General features: G+C 41.3%; 1 protein-coding gene and 2 long non-coding RNA genes across 5 annotated transcripts in view; 1 reads left to right on the forward strand and 2 right to left on the reverse strand.

Moving 5' to 3' along the window:
* Nucleotides 1-7,042, forward strand: part of LOC129755997 (uncharacterized) — a 47,057-nt gene extending 40,015 nt beyond the window's left edge. The window contains exons 2-3 of one of the 2 annotated variants that reach the window (XM_055752742.1): nt 3,957-4,121; nt 6,878-7,042. In XM_055752742.1, the coding sequence (XP_055608717.1) occupies nt 3,957-4,121; nt 6,878-6,900 (188 nt within the window). In that variant the 3' untranslated portion in view covers nt 6,901-7,042. Of the gene's footprint in view, nt 1-3,956; nt 4,122-4,209; nt 4,242-6,877 lie in introns of those variants that run through there. The other variant, XM_055752743.1, reaches the window with a different exon arrangement.
* Nucleotides 6,762-7,835, reverse strand: LOC129755999 (uncharacterized). Of its 2 annotated transcripts, none has more exons than XR_008739365.1 (3): nt 7,561-7,835; nt 7,356-7,484; nt 6,762-7,297 (listed from the first exon to the last, which is right to left on the reverse strand). It is a non-coding gene; the product is annotated as an uncharacterized LOC129755999 (long non-coding RNA). The 2 variants fall into 2 exon arrangements; XR_008739366.1 differs by having other exon boundaries at nt 6,762-7,030; nt 7,091-7,297; nt 7,356-7,835.
* An 8,554-nt stretch (nt 7,836-16,389) lies between these two features.
* LOC129755998 (uncharacterized) lies at nt 16,390-17,465 on the reverse strand. Its single transcript, XR_008739364.1, has 3 exons — nt 17,304-17,465; nt 17,099-17,227; nt 16,390-17,040 (listed from the first exon to the last, which is right to left on the reverse strand). It is a non-coding gene; the product is annotated as an uncharacterized LOC129755998 (long non-coding RNA).
* Nucleotides 17,466-20,164: the final 2,699 nt, after the last annotated feature.

Raw genomic sequence — 20,164 nt, forward strand, 5'->3', positions numbered from 1 at the left:
AAGGGTTTGATTTGACTGAGCTATGGCTCTTAAAATGGCGATTAAATGAAAAATCGTTCAATCTGATGGTGATTTCGCGAAAAAGTATGCAATTAGCTCAACCGTTTATAGTTGCCAAGTACCTCAAATGACACAAGAATCAGTTGTTGTTGTTGTTCTTGTCGTTGTAGCTATTGCACTGCGTAATCTCATTTCAGGTGTCTGTTGCGAACGGAACGGAAACTCAAATGAAATGACCGATTCCCCGAAAGTCATAAAGTTGAGCTCAAATCTTACATCCACCATCAAAGTGAGTAAGTGAGTATCGTCGAGTCGAAGCCGAGTCCGGCCAGAGCTTCTTGTAACTGTGGGTGATCTTATGGGCTATTTGGGCCCTCCTTGGCTCTGCCAGGTTGTCGGCCAATGGAATTTCCTGGATTTTCTCACACGGTGCGCTAAAGATTCCACATAATTGAAGCAGTGCCGAAAGCGACAAAGAAAAGGCAAACATGCTACATTTATCAGTACTCTGCCGGGCTTTGTCGGTTGCGTTTTTCTGTTAGTATCTGTTCCATAATGTGCTCCTATCTACCTTTTTTGTTCGTTCTTTCCTCATAATCGACACTTTGAGGGAGACAAAAAAAATCGGTGCATGTGAGAAAGGGTCGCTGATGGACGATTTCGGATATACTTTTGATGATGCCTCCGAATCGGAAATATTTCGATTCTGTTTTGCTGATGTTTTTTTTTTTTTGATGCTCGATAAACACCGTTTTGTTTCAGCCTTTTCAACATTGGGCAATGGTTGAATTACTCGAGGCTCAGCTGTTAGCCAAATTCAGTGTGAAAAACTGTACGTAATTGTTAATATGAATTTTCAAAAGGGTAATTCAAACTCTATGCACATTTAACGAATTTCTTTTGAAAAAAAAAAAACATGCGACTCGAAACTTTCAAATGTGTCAGCATTCGAAATTATTGATTACACTAATCTACATCTCTCGTACACTCATCACCTTGCATTTCTTGCCATTTCTAGACCACTTCCACTTCACTTTTAATCTGGGATTTCCATCATTCTGGATGATTCATCCCGATTCCACTTCGCATTGTTTTCAACCTGTTACAGGTGAACATTGTAACAATAGTATGTAGTATCTTGAGGCTAATAATAATTACTTTGAAATCTCAAGTAGTTTTATCACCTCTGAAGTGGTGTGTAGCAATGGGTTCGAACCTCGGCAATCGCCTTCGGCTGCTGCCAGGAGTCACTAGCACATTTTCACTTACTTCGCCCTGCTTCAGTGCAGACGATCCGTGAAAAAATCTCCATTATAAATTCGGTGCGCAACATGAATTCGTCAAGACCGTTTCGGGCAAAATTTGACGATTCCAACACGCATTGCCTGCAGCATTTTCCAGCCGCGCAAAACTACCGAAAAAACGATTGAAATTAACGGCTGACTGCAGCAGACCCTACTCAACTCATCATCATCTTTATTGCTTTACTCGTCGTAGGTACTTTCTTACTTTTTTTTCTTCTTCTTCCCCATACACATTTGTAGGGGTGTGTCGTGCTTCATTTGTGTTGAAGTGGTTCAGTTCCATGGTGTGATAATTATGACCATTTGCCTCCCTGAGCCGTCGAACAATAAATCGTAATAATCATCAATTGAGAACCCATACCGGAGTGGCATCCGTGACAAATCGTGATTTGTGTGTTCGGGGTATGTGGTCGATTATTGTATGATTTTTCAATTCGGCAATGTCCGCTACAAAATTTTCAAGGCCATTCTATTATTCCAAACTAAGGCATCTTTTTCCTGATTTTTCATTTGATTTGTACTGCTTGAAATCCTGTGAATAAAACGTTCAATAAAGTTAATAATGAGTCCTTAAAAATTAAAAATTTAACAAAAGTGGAAACAGAGTGAGATGTTACTCTTAAACTGCTATCAGGTTAATTTGCACGACGAGCCTACGAGTACAAATGTAGAAGGTCCTGCTAACGGAATTTTAAACTCTTGATAACAGCCTGCCTGTGAAGTGCCTTTTGTCTCGATTTTTGAAGTCTACCTATGAATTAAACCAGCTTCGATCAATACGGTATATCACAAGGAAGTCATTCGAGATCCTTTTTTTCAAACTAGTTTCCAATGTTCTGCATAGTGAACACGAAGGTTGAACCAATTTTCATATAAATACACGAGAAGTCAGAGAAAATTATATGTTGGAAGTATCACGATAAACGAGTAAAATTCTGCACCCACCCGAGAGGATAGCGTTCAAGTTTTCTAAGCCAACGGTCATGAGATCGATTCTCGGTTACTCTTTTTGTGGATTGGTAGTTTTTGCATTTTTAACATGCTATCCATCATATCATCGAAAGATTTACGCTTAGTGTTAAGTTGATGGAATCTCTTCAAGGAAACATCAAGTTTATATAGATCCTACCTAAGTAGGTGTTCATTGAATAATGTATTTCAATTTGCTAATGTCTTTTTAAAAAAAGTCTTTATTTGACTTACCGTTTGGTTGCAACTATTCGTTGCCGGAATTATTTGAAGGTTCTTGTTTGCCTTATTCCGATTTCAAAAAAAAAAAAAAAATCGAACAATACAGGGAAGTTTAAAAGTGAAAAAATTATTTAACTTTTAGATGATATTTCAGCATTTAAAAAACAAAATCACAATTTTCTCAAGCTTAAATAAATCTGTATTTAATCATCAACGAGGTAAACTTTTACCACCTTTTACTGTTTCCATCACATTGTTTAATCTTTTCTCTCATGCACAAACATTTCAATATCTAAGTAGGCTCTGGGAGGTTTTGATTGTGAATACCACACGAACAATCCTGTTTATAAAACACTAAAGCTTAGTTCTTTTAGAAATGGGACACTTTCATTTGCTAATAGCTCGTTACCTAGTTATTGGATATTGAAAATTTTGACAGCATTTTGTTGCCTGTAAAAAGTACTATTCGACCTATTTTTTTCAAAATTAAAAATTAATGCGTTTTTGAGATATGTACGATGCAAGAGAAAAAGAAAAAAATAATTTTGCACAGTTTCCTTGAAAATACGTCATTATCAAATTGATGGCTGACAAAACCGTTGATTATTCAAGGAATTACTGAGTTTTTGTGGTGGATAAGTATGCAAACACTGTCAATAATGTCCACAAAGTTCAAATCAAGCATTGGAGAGAAGCACATGATCGGCAACAACGGTTAAGGATCATCAAGGAAGTCAAGTTTCATACCAGCATTTTTAATTTTCAATAAACGAAAAACTAAGGGTAGATCGCTGAAATGTCAAAAACAATTTTCTCCGATAAGCTGAAAGTGTTGCCTAGTGATGACTCATTGAAATCCAACCTCAAACAAACATTTTTTGATAGTTCCAAAGCTCTTAAGCTGTAAAACCGGTACCGAAAAAAAAACGTTCAAAAATGTGGTCAAAAATAATCAAATTTGTTCATTTCGAAACAACTGTATCCACTAAAATGCTTCCAGTTTCCAGTTCCCAGAGAAGTATTGGACAAAAAAGTATCAGAAATTGAAGAAGGAGGGTGAAGCCACCTAAAATATAGATTTTACGAAGTATAAGTTGGAGAAACTGATCAATACCATGACTGAAAAAAGTGTGCGCCAGCCAATGGGAGATACCAAGAATAAAGTAGAAATTTCTTTAACAAAAAACGGTAAATATTTTTTTTCAAATTTTTTCATGAAAGATCATAACATTACCTTCTTTTTCTCCATAGAAAGTATTTCGTTCAAACGAATGGTTTTTTAGATACAGGCATTCGTAACTGTCCCATTTCTAAAAGAACTAAGCTTTAAATGCTGAAGATTGATTTGTGTGAAGAACTTTCGATCCTTTCGATCAAGTTAATGGGCATTACAAATATCCCTGTTTATGATCTGGTGCCAACTATTATTTAACTATTTCTGTTTTGTTCTTTCTTCAACAGACAGACCATTACGATACTGTGATGTGCCACCTGGAGGCACCTGTTGTACCCACACAATCGAAACTAAACTAGCAGTGCACGCAAAAACCACGCTGGAACGGAATACCAAAGACTCAATCTCGAAGCTGTCGTCGGTGCTGGGACATCGCGCGCAAAAGTTCAATGGTAAGTTAAAGTGTACCCAACTAGGTACGTTTTTTTTGCGCTTTTTATTTGTGTCATACACAACAATAATGTGCTCACCGGTAAACAGGAGACAAACCGCAGTGATAACGATCGCACCCAGGTGACAAGAATATTAAGACCGCGAGGCCATCAACGATCCGTCATTCCGAATTTGCCTCGTCTCGTGATGTGTTAAACTTGTGGTTCAAACATCCATGCTATTTAGCGTCCGTTTCTGCCTAGGATTTGGTGGACCAAATTTGGGTAGCATGGCATTAAAACGTTTAACTATATGACAAGCTCAGGCAGGGCTTTGCGACACAATCCTCGTCCGGCTAGTGGAAACTGTCGGGCGCGGTGCTGGTGGCACTCGAAAGGAAGTGCTATTTTTATTGCTGGTTCGTCGTTGTCGTAGAAAATGACCATAGATGAAAGCTTTCCGACATGGTGGTCTGAGGTACGTAACATCTTTAACGCGCCTGGGCTCGGACGTTTCGGATGGGACGCAAAAAATACACAAAACGGTTGCACTGGAACCGAGAAAAAGTATCAGGTGTCAAGCGAGACTCTATGCGGTGGCTGTGTGGTTCTGCCAATAAGAACAAAAAGCAACCGAACTTGATGTGTAATTAATTTTGACATGAATCAAAAGGTTGGGTCACATGATTAATTAATTGGGCGCTTCTAGCGGCTTAGTTCTTCTCTATCATGCTGTTAGGAGAGTTTGAATTTTTTCAACATTTTTTTTTAGTTTGTGTAGGATAACTAAATTTTTCATTCGAAAATCGCCAGAGATGTACTGAAAATTCTAAAAATATATTTCTGAATTTTAAATATTCCTTTACTTTTGCAGTACATTTCATGTAAACAAACCTTGATCCTAACTTTTACCCCAGAAAAGATATTCAATGCTAAGCAAAACAATATTTTTTTAATTTGAGCGTTTTAGACTGCTCATTTAAAAGATGTTTAGCCGTAGGATGAAAATAAAAAAATCGCAAAAAACTGCTTTGCACACGCGATGAATTTGTTGACTTATTTAACCTCAACAAAAACATTTATTGAAATTTGTGAATGCTCTAGTAAGTAAAACCTGCTATTTTTATATAATTTTCATTAAATTCAGATTTTGTATTTTGAAATGGTTATAACTTTTTTCAGAAAATACTTAGCTTCATCCTATGTTGCCAAAAAAAGCAGCTTAAGAATAGGCAAAACCAATATTTGAGCTTGAGCTATCAACTACGGTCTACCCGCGCCCCCTCCTGGCCAATAGCATATTGGTTGCACTTCGTGATTGGTTCGAGATAATCACCATTGCACAATGAACTAAATGAAAGGTGCTGGGATTAAGCAACACAATCTCACTGTACAATTTTAAGAATCTGTGGCTCAATCTTTAATCTGAACCAATAACGACGCCGGCCAAGTCCATGTAGTCGATATAGAGAAAGGAAATGCAGCACATGATTTGTTTTGTGGAGACCGGCTGTACGCCATTCCTCCACAAATCTCACGCTGAATATGAGCGGGTGAAGATAATGTGGCATGGAGTATCGCCTTGGAGACGATTGGCCACTTGAAGGCTCTATACTCCTAAGCTCCTGAACTTTCTAAGTTTCCTTATGAAACTCAAAAAGACTTGAATAAGTGATAATAATAAGCTCGGCAGTTTTTGGAAAAGTTCGAACTAAATCATATGATTTTTCATTATTCATGTTCAGAGTATTCATTATAATCGATAACTTAATTACGACAACCGTTTGTTAATACGCTTAAACAAATTGACATAGCTAACTCGAATCAAATTCGAAAGCATTTAATAACCTTTAAAAAACAGATATTTTTTTCTAAATTCAAATTTACAATGCAACTTTTTTGTATGTAACTTGGTTAAATTAAGTTTTTCAACCAATTTTCCGATAACCACTAAGAAATCAGTATTTGTTTTTATATTTTCAACAACTGCTAAGTGAAACTACTAAAACAAAGTCAAGCGATGCATCAGGTTACTTCTATATACATATACTTAGACGTAAAATAGTTAGGCAACTAAATTTTCCAGCAACTGATCAGGAAGAAAGTTTTTTCCGGGGTTTTCATTCCGAAGGATAATTAATCCCTGAAGGGTGAAGGAATAAAGTAACGCCTGATGATGGGAGACACGTGACTCTCAAACAAAACAGGTGCTTTATCCAGCAAGAGATATACATAAATAAGATAACGAAGTAATGTTTTTTTGCTTGGCACAAAACTGAACTGACCTAGGAAAACTAAAGTTATCCAAAAGCATTTGAGGACGGTGATTATCCTTTCAATTCATCTTGTTGAAGTTCTTTTGTTTCACTCCCGGCTAGCAATGGGGGAGGAAACACAAATCACTAACATTCATAAAATTACGCCACAAAACAAAACCAAATTAAAATATGTTGCTTATAAACTAAATTCTCATGATTTTATTGCATGCCTATTCCTCTATCGCATGCTGGAATCTCCTTCTTCCTTGCTCTAATATAATTTCATCGTTTTCTTCTTCCTCTCTGCCTCGCTCTTCTTCTTCTTCTCTGCCTCGCTCTTCTTCTTCTTCTCTGCCTCGCTCTTCTTCTTCTTCTCTGCCTCGCTCTTCTTCTTCTTCTCCGCCGCGCTCTTCTTTCTCTTCTTATTCTCCTTTTAATCTCGCTTCTGTCCTTCTTTCTGCCTCTTCTTCTTACAAGATCTAGCACTTACTTCTTTTTTCTCGTTCTTACTCTTTGCAGCGACCTCCTACGTCATCAGATGACCAAAGCGGATTTGAGCACCACTGGAAGAGGGCGATCGCCTTCCAATCCGGGAACCGGCGCTGTCGCTGAAGAGTCTCGATGGTCCAGTTCAGCTCTCTCGACGCTTGGCCTCAGCTCCTCAGAAAAACCCTTAAATAAACACATCGAATCAGCAACATACTTCTTCTCACTCACCATATCCGCACTCACCCAATCTGGGGCCTGAGAATAGCAACTTCTGGGCGGCTTGGTCGATGCCGAACTTGGCTGTCCCAATCTGATGCAAAAGCAAAACATTAGCCATTTGTTATTCCCTCAGAGATGCTTCACTTACCGGTTCTTGTTGACTGCGTCCGAACCGTTGAATTTCAGTGGGTGGTTTCACGTCGCAACGTTTTGTTGAGGGATGTCCGCTCTCTAGAATAGGGCTTTGGCTTAGCTTGTTTTCCTCCAATGTTTATCTTGTTATATTTACCCGAATAGCTCCGTCTCTGGCAAATTGGCCTCTCACGGCGGGAGGTGTCGGCTCCCTCACGTCCAGCGGATCCTGTCCCGACTTTTCTGTCGGCTTTTCCCGGGTTCGCTTCCAGCGTTCTGCGTGCGACTGTGGGAGGAAAATTGGTGAGTCGGATGGTGTCGAATTTGTTCGGCAGCTTTTCCGGCAAATTTCTGCTACTGACCTGGCGTTCGTTGATTGGTGAGTCCCGTGGCAGCTTCTCAACGGGCCAATATCGGCAAACGGCAGAACCAACCGGAACAACTCGCGGGAAGAAAAAAAACGCGATGGCGACCGGCAGAGTAAAAGTGATGTTGTCTTTTCCGCACTGTTTATCAACACTTTCGTTAGGATCTGTTTACCTTATTTTGGTCATAACAGAGCTAGGCGATATTGCACATGCACTGAGAAAAAACGATCGCAACAAATAACAAAATATACATATGTTACACAACCCCATTGTCACGGAAAAATTTTTCATGAGCGACGGCTAGGAGCTCATGAAAAATTTATTAAAAACTTCTAATGTTACAGGAAGCTGACTAGAGACGCACATGGAAACGAAGATGGAGCAGACCTCCGCACGAACAACAACGTGCACCACAAATCACTAATTACGCAGGCCTATAGCCCGCCAGATCTTCAATGCATTGTTACTCCAACACTACACAGCAACACATCACAATACGCCAACCAGGTTTGGCAGACAGCATGTCTCCAAGTGCGCTTAATCTCTAAATCTAAATCACGGGACAATGGTACATTAAAATAAGATCAAAAACCGTTAAAAACAAAGGGCTTAGATCTAACAAATTAAAAAGAATAATAAATAACGAGCAGGTAGTACGTTCAACTTATTTCTAACATTGAACAAATTAAAATCAGTCTTGTTTTGGATGTTTATCGTTACAGTGCGCTGAGTAAGGAAGCATTACCAACCAACCTCGCCATGAGCCCAAAGTAGGAGTTTTACCGCGCTCCCAATTCGCGTTGCTTTTGATTGGTGATTTCATGGCGATCCCCAGATTACACTGTAACATATTGACAATACGACATAGATTACGTTTAAAATGACACGAATGGGTACGAGGACACTACCCAAGTAACCATAAGCATTAAGCCAAAACCCTGAATCAGCATTAAATCAACATTTCTAATGCAAGTTAGCATGAAATCAACATTTCTAATGCAAGTTGGCATTATATCAACATTAATAATGCTTTTAGTTTTATATAAGCATTATTAATGCATAGAAGCAATAAAGAAAATTAGCACTAATGATAGCACTATATGCACATATAGAGCTACTCTACAAAGTTAACAAGCATTAAGAGTGGTGTGACCCGGACAGTACTTGAAGTACGGGTTTTTTTCATCCACCTTATCAGCATCAAGAGTGGTCGAAATGGTAAAGGCGCAAGGAAAGATAAAGGCTGCTGCGGGATCCTCGGTTCGAGACTCATCAAATGTAATCCATATGTCAATTATATTCACTTCTTATTTCATAGAAGAATTCATTAAGCAGGCATAATTCTCCATTCAGCATGTTGATTGATGTTGTAGATAATAATTAATTATTCTTTTGATTTTTGTTCATTTTAATTATTCAAAAAATAATAATTAAGTAAACAAAAGGTGTTCTAAGTATGCATTGTTAATGCTTTTAAACGGCTTGCGAAAAATGACGTTTTGATGGTGCACTAATTCAGCATTTGTAATGCTTATTAAAGGCTATGTTGTGATAGCATTTAATCAGCCCGCTATTTCGCCTTTTTAGCATTAAATCTGCATTATTTACGCATATAGTGCAAAACAAGCATTAATACAGAGTTATATATGGGAATATAGTGTTGATTAAGGGCTATGTTTTAGTGCTTATGGTTACTTGGGTAGTACGGTATGCTCACCAGCTTGGCTCGATTTTTCACGATCGGCTAACGGATTTCAATAGTTTTGGAGGATGTCAACAGGATTGGAGTTTCACTGGATGTTCATAGCTGTTTGCTCAGTTTGTCTCGATCTGGCAACGGCGTATTAGCGCGTGGCATAATACGACCAGTTTCTCTCGCTCTGGCAAACGGGAGAACCTGTGGGCTGTGATGATTTGTCTGGTTTGTCACGATCCAGTAACGGCGTGCTAGCGCGCTTGAGCACGGTAAGTTTCTCTCGGTCTTACTAACGGCAAGCCTTTAGGGAGGCCTATGGTGGCATTGTTGTCGAATCAAGTGGTCGTTGAGTGTGCAACTGTGCACTTGTTGACGCTCAAACGATGCTTGGCGAAATTTCGCCGTGATGGACTAGATCGGATGTTGGTTTGCGTTGTCCAAACTTTGACCTCCTTTTACTGAGGAGCTTGTCTCCGTATCTTCGTTAAACACCTTTCAGCTCTTGGATTTCTCCTGCGTTGTCGGGGTTTACATGCTGCGTAGACTCGTCGAGGTGTTGAGCAGCGAATGATGCGTACTTCCGGAACGGGGAGGCCTCAACCCATTCTGCGGGGACGCTGACTCGCTCTAATCGGGTTCGGTGTCTCTTTTGGTTGGTGGATTTTGGTTTCCGCTATGCGTGTTTTTGTGATCATTGGTCTGTCTTTGTTGACTACCCTAGGTAGTGGACATAGCTCGCTGTGGTTGTACTCGCGTGGAGGTAGATGGAGGTATTGCTCACTGCGCTTTCCAAGGGCTCGATTTCTCCCGATCGGCTAACGGTGTTTTGAACGCTGACGCGGTGGTTCACAGGCTTGGCCTGTAGTCATAGCTGTAAGAAGGCCAGCGAGGAGGTTGGGAGTTGTTCCTGCTCGCTGTGCTTGCTGTTGGCACGATTTGTCCCGATCGGCAAACGGTGTTTCGCTAGCGGTGAACGCTTTGGTTGACAGATGAGGCTCTGTGGTCATAGCTGGCAGTGTGCGTCAGAAAGTCGATATGGTAGTAGCGACGAACCTGATGTCTACTCCTCACAACTTCTGCGCAAACTGTGATCCGTGGGGTGTGCGTGGTGTCCTGACAGTCCTTTTTCGGCTGTAGCGACGTGGTGTTTGGAGCTGCTGTACTTGGATTTCCCGCATTCCAATATCCCAAGCGTCCTTCAACGCTGTATCGGTTCCGCAATTGGACATCTGGACACTAGCTTGATTGTTTAATCCGATAGGATTGGAGGCGAGGTTTCAATAATCATGTGGGTCCGTCAGCCTTCTCAATTTCGTGTTTTCCTTCTGCTGGTGGTCGGCGCTGGTGCTGGTGCTTACATAGCTTTAATCGCTACTAATCAGCTTTCAGATCTTTGGCGTGATATCGTCCTTCCTTGCCACTTGTCACGTCCATAACCCTGTATATATTGGTGCCAAGAATCTCTTTTATGATCGCTGGTATGAACTTTGGGTACAATTTCCGGTTTATGTGGTCGATCTTCGATGACTGGAAGAATGTTCTTCTCCAAACCAAATCACCCACCTTGAAGTTGATTGTTCTTGTTCGAAGGTTATAACGCTGCTGGTTCTTCTCGTGGTTGCTTTTTAAACGTTGCTTAACGAATTCATGGATGCGATGGATTCTAGATAATCGCATGTTTTGAGCAACTTTGGGATCTTCCGACGCGTTTAGATCTTCTTGGTTATAAAGGTCTGTTTGCAGCAGCAAATCTCTGCCAAAGTTGGCGTAATGTGGACTTACTCCTGTCACCTCATGTTTGGCGCTGTTTATCGCTGCAACAATTTCCGGCAGATGTTTGTCCCATTCGCGATGATCTTCTTCTAGCAGGGCCCTTATGCACGTTATCAAAACCCGATTAACTCGCTCCGCGTTGTTAACCATTGGGCAATAATAAGCGGTGGTCATGTGGGTTATCCGATGTTTTGCTAAGAGGTTTTTGAACACCAACGACTCAAACTGCTTTCCGTTATCCGAAAGAATTATCCGAGGTCGAGAAAATCGCAAGAAAACTTCATTTTCTAAAAATTCCACTGTCTTTGCCGCTTCCGCCTTTCGCATTGGATGAACAATGACGTACTTTGTGACCCAGTCTACAACAACTAGCATCGTTGTGTTGCCTCTCCTTGACCTGGTCAATGGCCCTACGAAGTCAATGGAAATCAGCTCCCACGGTATCCTGGCTGGTTTGGCTTTTCCCATGTTTGGCAGAAGTTTGGTGTTCGGTGCTTTGCATCCTTTGCATACTTCACATGCCCGTACATAATCGCGTATTTCTTGCTGCATCTTCGGCCAATAGAAATGTTTTTGAATCTTTTGCCATGTTTTGAAGAATCCTAAATGAGCTGCTGAAGGCGCATCATGAAACTTCCGCATTATTTCCTGACGTTTGTCCACTGTGATGACTTTTTTCCATTTGTGTGCTACCTGGTTGTCTTCGTCTTTCACCACACAGTTTTTGTATAAGTCGTTTCCAGCTAACCTAAAGTCGGGATATTTGTCGGCATCTTTTCCTATTCCGTCCACTATCTTTTTATACCAGGTATCAGCTTCTTGATTTATCGCGAATACCATTGGTTCCGAGATTCTGGAGAGTGCATCTGGTACTGTGTTGCAGCTACCTTTCCTGTAACGGATTTCAAAGCTGAACGCGTTCAAACGAAGTAACCATCGACTCATCAGCGCTGTTGGGTTCTTCATGGATTTCAGGTAACTAAGCGCTGCATGATCGCAGTAGACCGTAAAGTTCACTCCTTCTACATATCCTCGAAATTTCTCAATTGCTCGGATAACTGCCAAGCACTCTCTTTCAGTAACGGAATATTTACGTTCTGCCGCCGATAGTTTTTGCGAGAAGTAGCTGATTGGATGTTCTTCACCATTGATGTCTTGTGTTAGAACCGCGCCGATCGCTACATCGCTGGCGTCACAGGCAATTGCGAATGGCTGTGTATAATCTGGCATTGCTAAGACGGGTGCTGATACGAGGGCTGATTTTAGTTTCCAGAAAGCTTCCTCCGCCTCTTTGGTCCATTTGAATTTCACCTTCACCTTGGTCAGTTCCGTGATTGGTGATGCGATTTCAGAAAAATTACTGATGAACCTCCTATACCAATTGCATAATCCGAGAAATCGTTGGACCTCTTTTCTGTTGTTTGGGATTGGAAATTTCACGATGCACTCTATCTTCTCTTCGTCTACCTTCCAGCCATTTTCGTTCAAAATATATCCCAGATATTTCACCTGTTCTCGACAAAACTTTGACTTTTCCATAGAGATTGTCAAATTTGCTTCACGTAGTTTGTTCGCCACTTCCTGCAAGCAGTGCAGATGTTCTTCAAATGTTCTGGAACAAATAATTATATCGTCAAGATAGTGGAATACATGCGGCTCCATATCGGCGAATAAATGGGTCATCAGCCTTGATAACGCCTGACTGGCGGTACACAATCCAAATGGTACTACCCGAAATTGAAAGTGCCCACGTGACGGAACCGTAAATGCTGTTAAGGGTCTTGATTTTTCATGCAGTGGCAACTGCCAAAACGCATCCTTCAGGTCCAGTGAGCTGATAAAGGCGCAGCCGCCCAGATTGTTGATGATGTTAGCCATTTGGGGAATTGGATACCCTTCGTTGATCATGATGCTATTAAGATGCCGAGCGTCCAGGCAAACCCTGTAGCTCCCATTCTTCTTCTTCACTGTCACCAAGGGATTGTTCCAGGGCGAGAATCGCGCCTCCTCTATAACTTGCAGAGACAACATTCGATCTATTTCTTTATTCACTTCTTGTAAGACATACGGTGACATCGGATAATAACGTTGTTTTTTTGGTACCGCCTCTCCTATCTCTATGCGATGCTCGTACATGCCTGTTCTACCTAATTTGCCGTCTTTCGCTACTGGAAACCGGGATATGATTTGATCAAGCTGGACTTTTTCCAATGCGCTCAACTGTTTCATTGGTTCTTGTGATTCATCTCGATGGTTCAGGTTAATTGCACAGCATACTGCTTTGATATTAAACCGATTCCAAAAGTTCATTCCTAGAATGAAACATTCAGGCATTGATGGAATTAGTAGAACTGGAATGGTTTCCGTTTTGTTGTTGTAGTGGATCGGCAATCGTACAAAGTGCTCCACTTTGTGTTGGGTTCCATCTGCTGTTTTGATGCCAGCTCTTACCGTGCTCTTCCGTAACCCCAGATCATTCACCATACTCACATATCTTCCACCCATAAGTGAGCAGGTTGCTCCGCTGTCGAGTAACGCTGTTAACTCTTTTCCCAGCACGCTGATTACGGCATGTGGTCTGTTGTCTCCTCCGGGATTGATGATGAGCGAATTTATCTGTGCAAACTCAGGAATATTTGAGGGGTCGTCGAACGTAAGCGAAGAACCATTTCCCTCTATTGCTGATTCCCCGCATGCGGGTTTTCCGCGTCTGTTCGGCAGGTGAAGCAGCTTCTTAATGAGTAACCTTTGCGCCCACAACGGTAGCAGAATAATATCGCCTGCGGTAGTGGGCAGTTCATGAATCTGTGGCCTTCCTCATCGCAATTCCAACAAATTCGGTTTGGTTGCCTATGAATTGGTCCTCCTGCTACTGTTAGGTATCTCTGCTGTCCAACTGTTGCGCTTTGCGCTGTTTGCGGTTGATTGTACGGTTGCGAGGGTAGTTGTTGTCCCGTAGTCGCTTGTTGTCCATACCAGTTTTGCGAATAAAGACTTTGCTGGTGAGGTTGTTGATACCCTTGATGCTGTTGATCCTGTTGCTGCGGTTGTTGATACTCCCGTCGCTGTTGATATTGTTGCTGTGGTTGTTGATGTTGTTGCTGTGGTTGTTGATATAGTTGCTGTGGTTGTTGATATTGTTGCTGTGGTTGTTGATACTCTCTTTGGTGCACGTAAAGCGAGGGCTGCTGCTGCCTTGCAAGCGTCGTTTGCATGAATGTTCTCGGAGGCTGCTGCTGTTCTTGCCTCAGTGCTTGAGAATAACTTCCGACTGGCTGATGAGATCCCCATGAACCTGCTGATGTTTGCTTTTGCTGCGTGGTTGTAGGTCTGCCAACGTCTTTATTAAGTCGCGCTTTTATAGCGTTCACCTCCTCCATCAATTGCTCCATTTTGAATAATGCTTCTTCCTCGGTTTGTTCAGGCGATTCGTTTGCCGCTGCTTGAATGGCTGCCTCATTTCGAACGGTGTTTCCTTCCACAACGCTGACTCTGTTGAACCTTGGAGGTTGGTTGTTGGAATGCGGTCTTTGCACAGGAGCTGGGGTAGCAAAGCTTGGTTCGAGCAAAGTTGTTGGAGCTATTGACATGCTACGCTGTCTGCTGAGGAGTGCTCTGGTTTCATCGTAGCTTTCACAAACATCTGCTAAATCTTCCAGAGTCGTCGGTCTGGCTGCGGCAACCACTGTCGCATACGCTGCACTCATGTTTTTCTTCACAATAAAGAATTTTTCTCCTTCGTTCAGCGGTGGACTCACGAATCTAAATAACGTAGTTATCTCGCGATAATACTTTGAGAAGGATTCGTTTTGACCCTGCAATCGGAAGCTAGCTTCCAATCGAAGAATGTGCGCGTATTCTTTGGGTAGGAATTCTCGACGAATCTCGTTCTTGAACGCCTCCCATGAAGTTAACATCCCCTGAGCCATAGCTGTGATGTACCATTTGAGAGCATCGTCCCTCAATAGGTGCTTAATGGATGCCATAAGAGCGTCTTCGCTTAGATCTTCTGAGGCCGCAAACATCTCAACTTGATCCAGGAAGATGTTCAGCGATGTTGTGTCCTTCTCGCCGCGAAACGTGCATGCCCAATTGTGTACCGCTTTCGTCCATCTTCTATGATTGGCAGGTTCGTTGCTTTGCGGTTCTCTGTTGATATGCCTTAACAAAGCGCTCACTACATCTCCTTGCCGGTTGTTGTTGTCGATGGCATGATCTCTCTGCATTCTATTTTGCTCTGTGAGCAATTCGTACTGCCCACGCAGCCAGATTAACTCCTCGCGTTCTTGTTGCGACAGCGTGTCCCGGTACGGCTCAACCTGTGGAGCGCTCGCTTGTGTCGGAGCTCCTACTGGGTTCGTTGCTTGTGAAACTCGACCTCTGCCTCTACCCCTTGAACGGAACGGACTGTTAATGGATCGTGGTGGTTCCTGATGTCCAAAACCACTGATCGAAGATCTGTTATCAATTCCTTCAAGTTGTTGTTGGCTGCTTTCAAAACCCGCAAAAGGCGGTGAAGACTCCGCTTTCCTTCCTGTGCTGTTCCCCGAGTTGTTGGAACCCAGTTGTTCATCACTGGCTGCTTCTGAACCCACAGCTGAGTTTCTTGAGGTTAGTTCACTCGGCTTCAACTTTTTTGTCGCAAGTTGCACACTTTCACGCATTTTGTTCACCTTGTTCTTCAAACCTTCGACCACTTCCTTTAGTTCACCTGGGGGTCTGATCATAGATAGTCTATCGTGGTAATGATGCAGTTGCGACCGGTAAATTAGTAAGCTGTTTACATCTTTACACTGCTCAGCCTCCACCGTGGAAACACTGAGTTCATCGATACGCCGTTGACAGGTTTCAATGTTTGTTGTTGGACTCATCACGTGCAAGGAGTCAGTAAAATTGAAGCTCTCCTGAGACAGAGCTCTTAATTTTATGGCCATTTGCCTGTGAGTCATTTGACCCAAATTTTTTACATATCGCAGGGACAATTCATATAAAATTTCTTCGGTTGTTAAATGAATAAAATCCATTTTCAATTAAATAAAGTACTAAACTAATCTAAAACATCCAATTAAAACTACCAAAGTGACGAAAACTAAACAAGACCGATTAAATTTTAAATTTGTGTAACATAGGGTTTTTTTAGTTGGGCGCCAATGTTGAAGTTCTTTTGCTTCACTCCCGGCTAGCAATGGGGGAGGAAACACAAATCACTAACATTCATAAAATTACGCCACAAAACAAAACCAAATTAAAATATGTTGCTTATAAACTAAATTCTCATGATTTTATTGCATGCCTATTCCTCTATCGCATGCTGGAATCTCCTTCTTCCTTGCTCTAATATAATTTCATCGTTTTCTTCTTCCTCTCTGCCTCGCTCTTCTTCTTCTTCTCTGCCTCGCTCTTCTTCTTCTTCTCTGCCTCGCTCTTCTTCTTCTTCTCTGCCTCGCTCTTCTTCTTCTTCTTCTCCGCCGCGCTCTTCTTTCTCTTCTTATTCTCCTTTTAATCTCGCTTCTGTCCTTCTTTCTGCCTCTTCTTCTTACAAGATCTAGCACTTACTTCTTTTTTCTCGTTCTTACTCTTTGCAGCGACCTCCTACGTCATCAGATGACCAAAGCGGATTTGAGCACCACTGGAAGAGGGCGATCGCCTTCCAATCCGGGAACCGGCGCTGTCGCTGAAGAGTCTCGATGGTCCAGTTCAGCTCTCTCGACGCTTGGCCTCAGCTCCTCAGAAAAACCCTTAAATAAACACATCGAATCAGCAACATACTTCTTCTCACTCACCATATCCGCACTCACCCAATCTGGGGCCTGAGAATAGCAACTTCTGGGCGGCTTGGTCGATGCCGAACTTGGCTGTCCCAATCTGATGCAAAAGCAAAACATTAGCCATTTGTTATTCCCTCAGAGATGCTTCACTTACCGGTTCTTGTTGACTGCGTCCGAACCGTTGAATTTCAGTGGGTGGTTTCACGTCGCAACGTTTTGTTGAGGGATGTCCGCTCTCTAGAATAGGGCTTTGGCTTAGCTTGTTTTCCTCCAATGTTTATCTTGTTATATTTACCCGAATAGCTCCGTCTCTGGCAAATTGGCCTCTCACGGCGGGAGGTGTCGGCTCCCTCACGTCCAGCGGATCCTGTCCCGACTTTTCTGTCGGCTTTTCCCGGGTTCGCTTCCAGCGTTCTGCGTGCGACTGTGGGAGGAAAATTGGTGAGTCGGATGGTGTCGAATTTGTTCGGCAGCTTTTCCGGCAAATTTCTGCTACTGACCTGGCGTTCGTTGATTGGTGAGTCCCGTGGCAGCTTCTCAACGGGCCAATATCGGCAAACGGCAGAACCAACCGGAACAACTCGCGGGAAGAAAAAAAACGCGATGGCGACCGGCAGAGTAAAAGTGATGTTGTCTTTTCCGCACTGTTTATCAACACTTTCGTTAGGATCTGTTTACCTTATTTTGGTCATAACAGAGCTAGGCGATATTGCACATGCACTGAGAAAAAACGATCGCAACAAATAACAAAATATACATATGTTACAATCTTTTGATCTCTCTTCAATCGTTCTTGATCGATTTGAAAAAATAAATGGAAAGATATTTAGCACTTGATGAAAGATTTAAATCCTTGAACATCTTCTAAATGTAAAAACTCCACCGGAAGTAAGTAAAGTAACCTCTTGTTTGGCTTCTTTCGAAGATTTCCACAGATCCGGATCGTTGTGCGAATGGTCAAAACTATGACCAGTAACAGGTTCCTAATGATGCTCACTAAATTTTACATGCTTTATCAGTCTTTCCACAATTTATAACAACTACATTTTACAAATTTTAGAAACTTTGACAAGAGAAAAAAAATTTCACTGCTTATTGCACCAAGGCCTACTTATATAAGAATAGGCAAAACCAATATTGAAAGACAAACAAGCTTGTTTGATTTATTTAATACGATGATCAATCAAACTCGACAAAAAACTGTCGAATTAACCTGAAGAAATTATACAATTATTGGTTATTTTAGAAGTTCAGAATTTATTTACGAATAGTAAGCATTGGTCGAAATTCGCGATTTTAACATGACGACATAACTGCAATGTATTGCTGCGCAGTAAACGAAACTTACCGAGTTCGGTATTTTTTTTACCGAAATCCCAACATGTGTAAATCGTTAAACTGTTAGGTAATTTTTTCGGTAAAAAATAAACGAACATCGGTAAATGAAGAATCAATTTACCGATGTTCGTTTATTTTTTACCGAATAGTTTAACAATTTACACATGTTAGGATTTCGGTAAAAAAATTACCGAACTCGGTAATTTTCGTTTACTGTGTGCATCTTTATGGAGGACAATATAGGTGAATTTTTAATTCCCATTGATCGACGTGTTATTTCCTGTGAACTAACCATCAGAAAATTTTGAGAATCACATGATAATTTCTTAATTCAAGTTGAGCATGTAGGTATGCCTCCGGTGTAAATTTGTCGAATGCACATTTTTGTGTAACGTGTGCGACTACCCAAGTAGTTGCGGGTTTGTTATTTGAAATATATGTAGATATAAAAACCACCGGTCTCTCGGTATAAGAAATGTCAATACACCGGGCTTATGTGTGAACACTAGTGAACAGTACAGGAAGGTGCACGCGTTTTTTAATTTTTTTCTCTTGTGGCCACCAAAAGCACAAGTCGCTCTGCGGTCGTTCGTTTGCCCGTACCTATTGACTTAGATTCCCATGTGGGATGTGTGGTGTGTCTATCGTCTTTCTGCATACCAACTTTATCTACCGTGTCCAGAGCGATCATTTTATTTACAAAACTTATTATTAAACAAATAATAAACCCCGAAAAGGTTTGAAAAACATAAAACACAACGGTAAACTCTACAGACTCTTGGTACGACTAAGCTGGGCCGATGTAAGCCTCTATGATGGTGCGCATTCGACTACAGCTACAGAGTAGAGGCCAGACCCGATCTGGCGCAGAATGCTGCCTGAGTTATTCGTGGGAGAAAAGGGCATGAACGGAAAGAACCATTTTTCGGTACCTTATGCTTTACGGTCATAAGTGGTGAAAGGTCTGACGCATATAATGTGCTGCATTTGGAGAACTGAATGAATTAAGCAGAACTGGAGAGACGCACGATAGAGATAGCGATGTGTGGAAGCCGTAAAGTGATTTTGATCGTTAAATGTAAATTATTTGTATTTAAACTATACCTTTACTGGTAGTTGAACTTGACGGACGATATTTTCCCTTCAGGTTGGTTTATTATCTCGCCATTCCTGCAGTGCAATGGTGTGTGGATGTGGAACCCTAAAAATACCAGTCGGAATTGTTTATGTTGGGCAGAGATTAATCTGTAAGCGATGAACTATTTTACTTGCCTGCATGGAATTAATGCATTTCCATCTTCTTCTCGTCGACCATTGGTAGTGGCTTCTTATAAATGCTGTACCATTTTTACGACTGGAAACGGTATGAGCTTTCACCTCTCATGCGCTTTGTTTAGATTAACGAGTTAATTTTCGAACAAACCACAAGGAAGCATGACTCATCGGAATGAACCGGATTGCGCTCATCTGCGCTGATGAAAATCTACATCCGTCATTTCGGCGGAGTTTGGAGTTGATGTTGTCAGCGTTAACTCGTGTATACACGAGCAACTCTTGCCAGAATCAACGTGAGGCCCATTTCTTAGCCACTAGCGTATGTGGACTAAACAAAATTCATTCATCGGCGTTGGTTATTATCTTCTAGAATGGGTGGTCTCGTTCGTCGGTGTTCTTGTTGAGCACATAAAACAACTTTTGAATATATGCGTGTTTTTCAACTTAACAAAAATCAATTATAAAATCACAATGTGATGTTGAAAATCATATATCATATAAACTAATTACTATATATATATCATAATATATATATAGTAATTAGCTTTTTGTTAATAACGTTTTTTTCTAATATGATTTTTCCTTTGACTACTTTCGATCAAAATTTCAAATAAAGTTTCATTTTGAAATCAAACGCTACAAACCTGGTTCATTGCCCATTTGACAAAGCAAATTGTCATTTAATAAATATAGCGTTTTTAATAAGTTGACCTATTTAACTATTTCAGGCCACCTTAACAACTTTGTC

Source organism: Uranotaenia lowii, chromosome 3 (assembly GCF_029784155.1).
Source record: "Uranotaenia lowii strain MFRU-FL chromosome 3, ASM2978415v1, whole genome shotgun sequence".
Taxonomy (NCBI): domain Eukaryota; kingdom Metazoa; phylum Arthropoda; class Insecta; order Diptera; family Culicidae; genus Uranotaenia; species Uranotaenia lowii.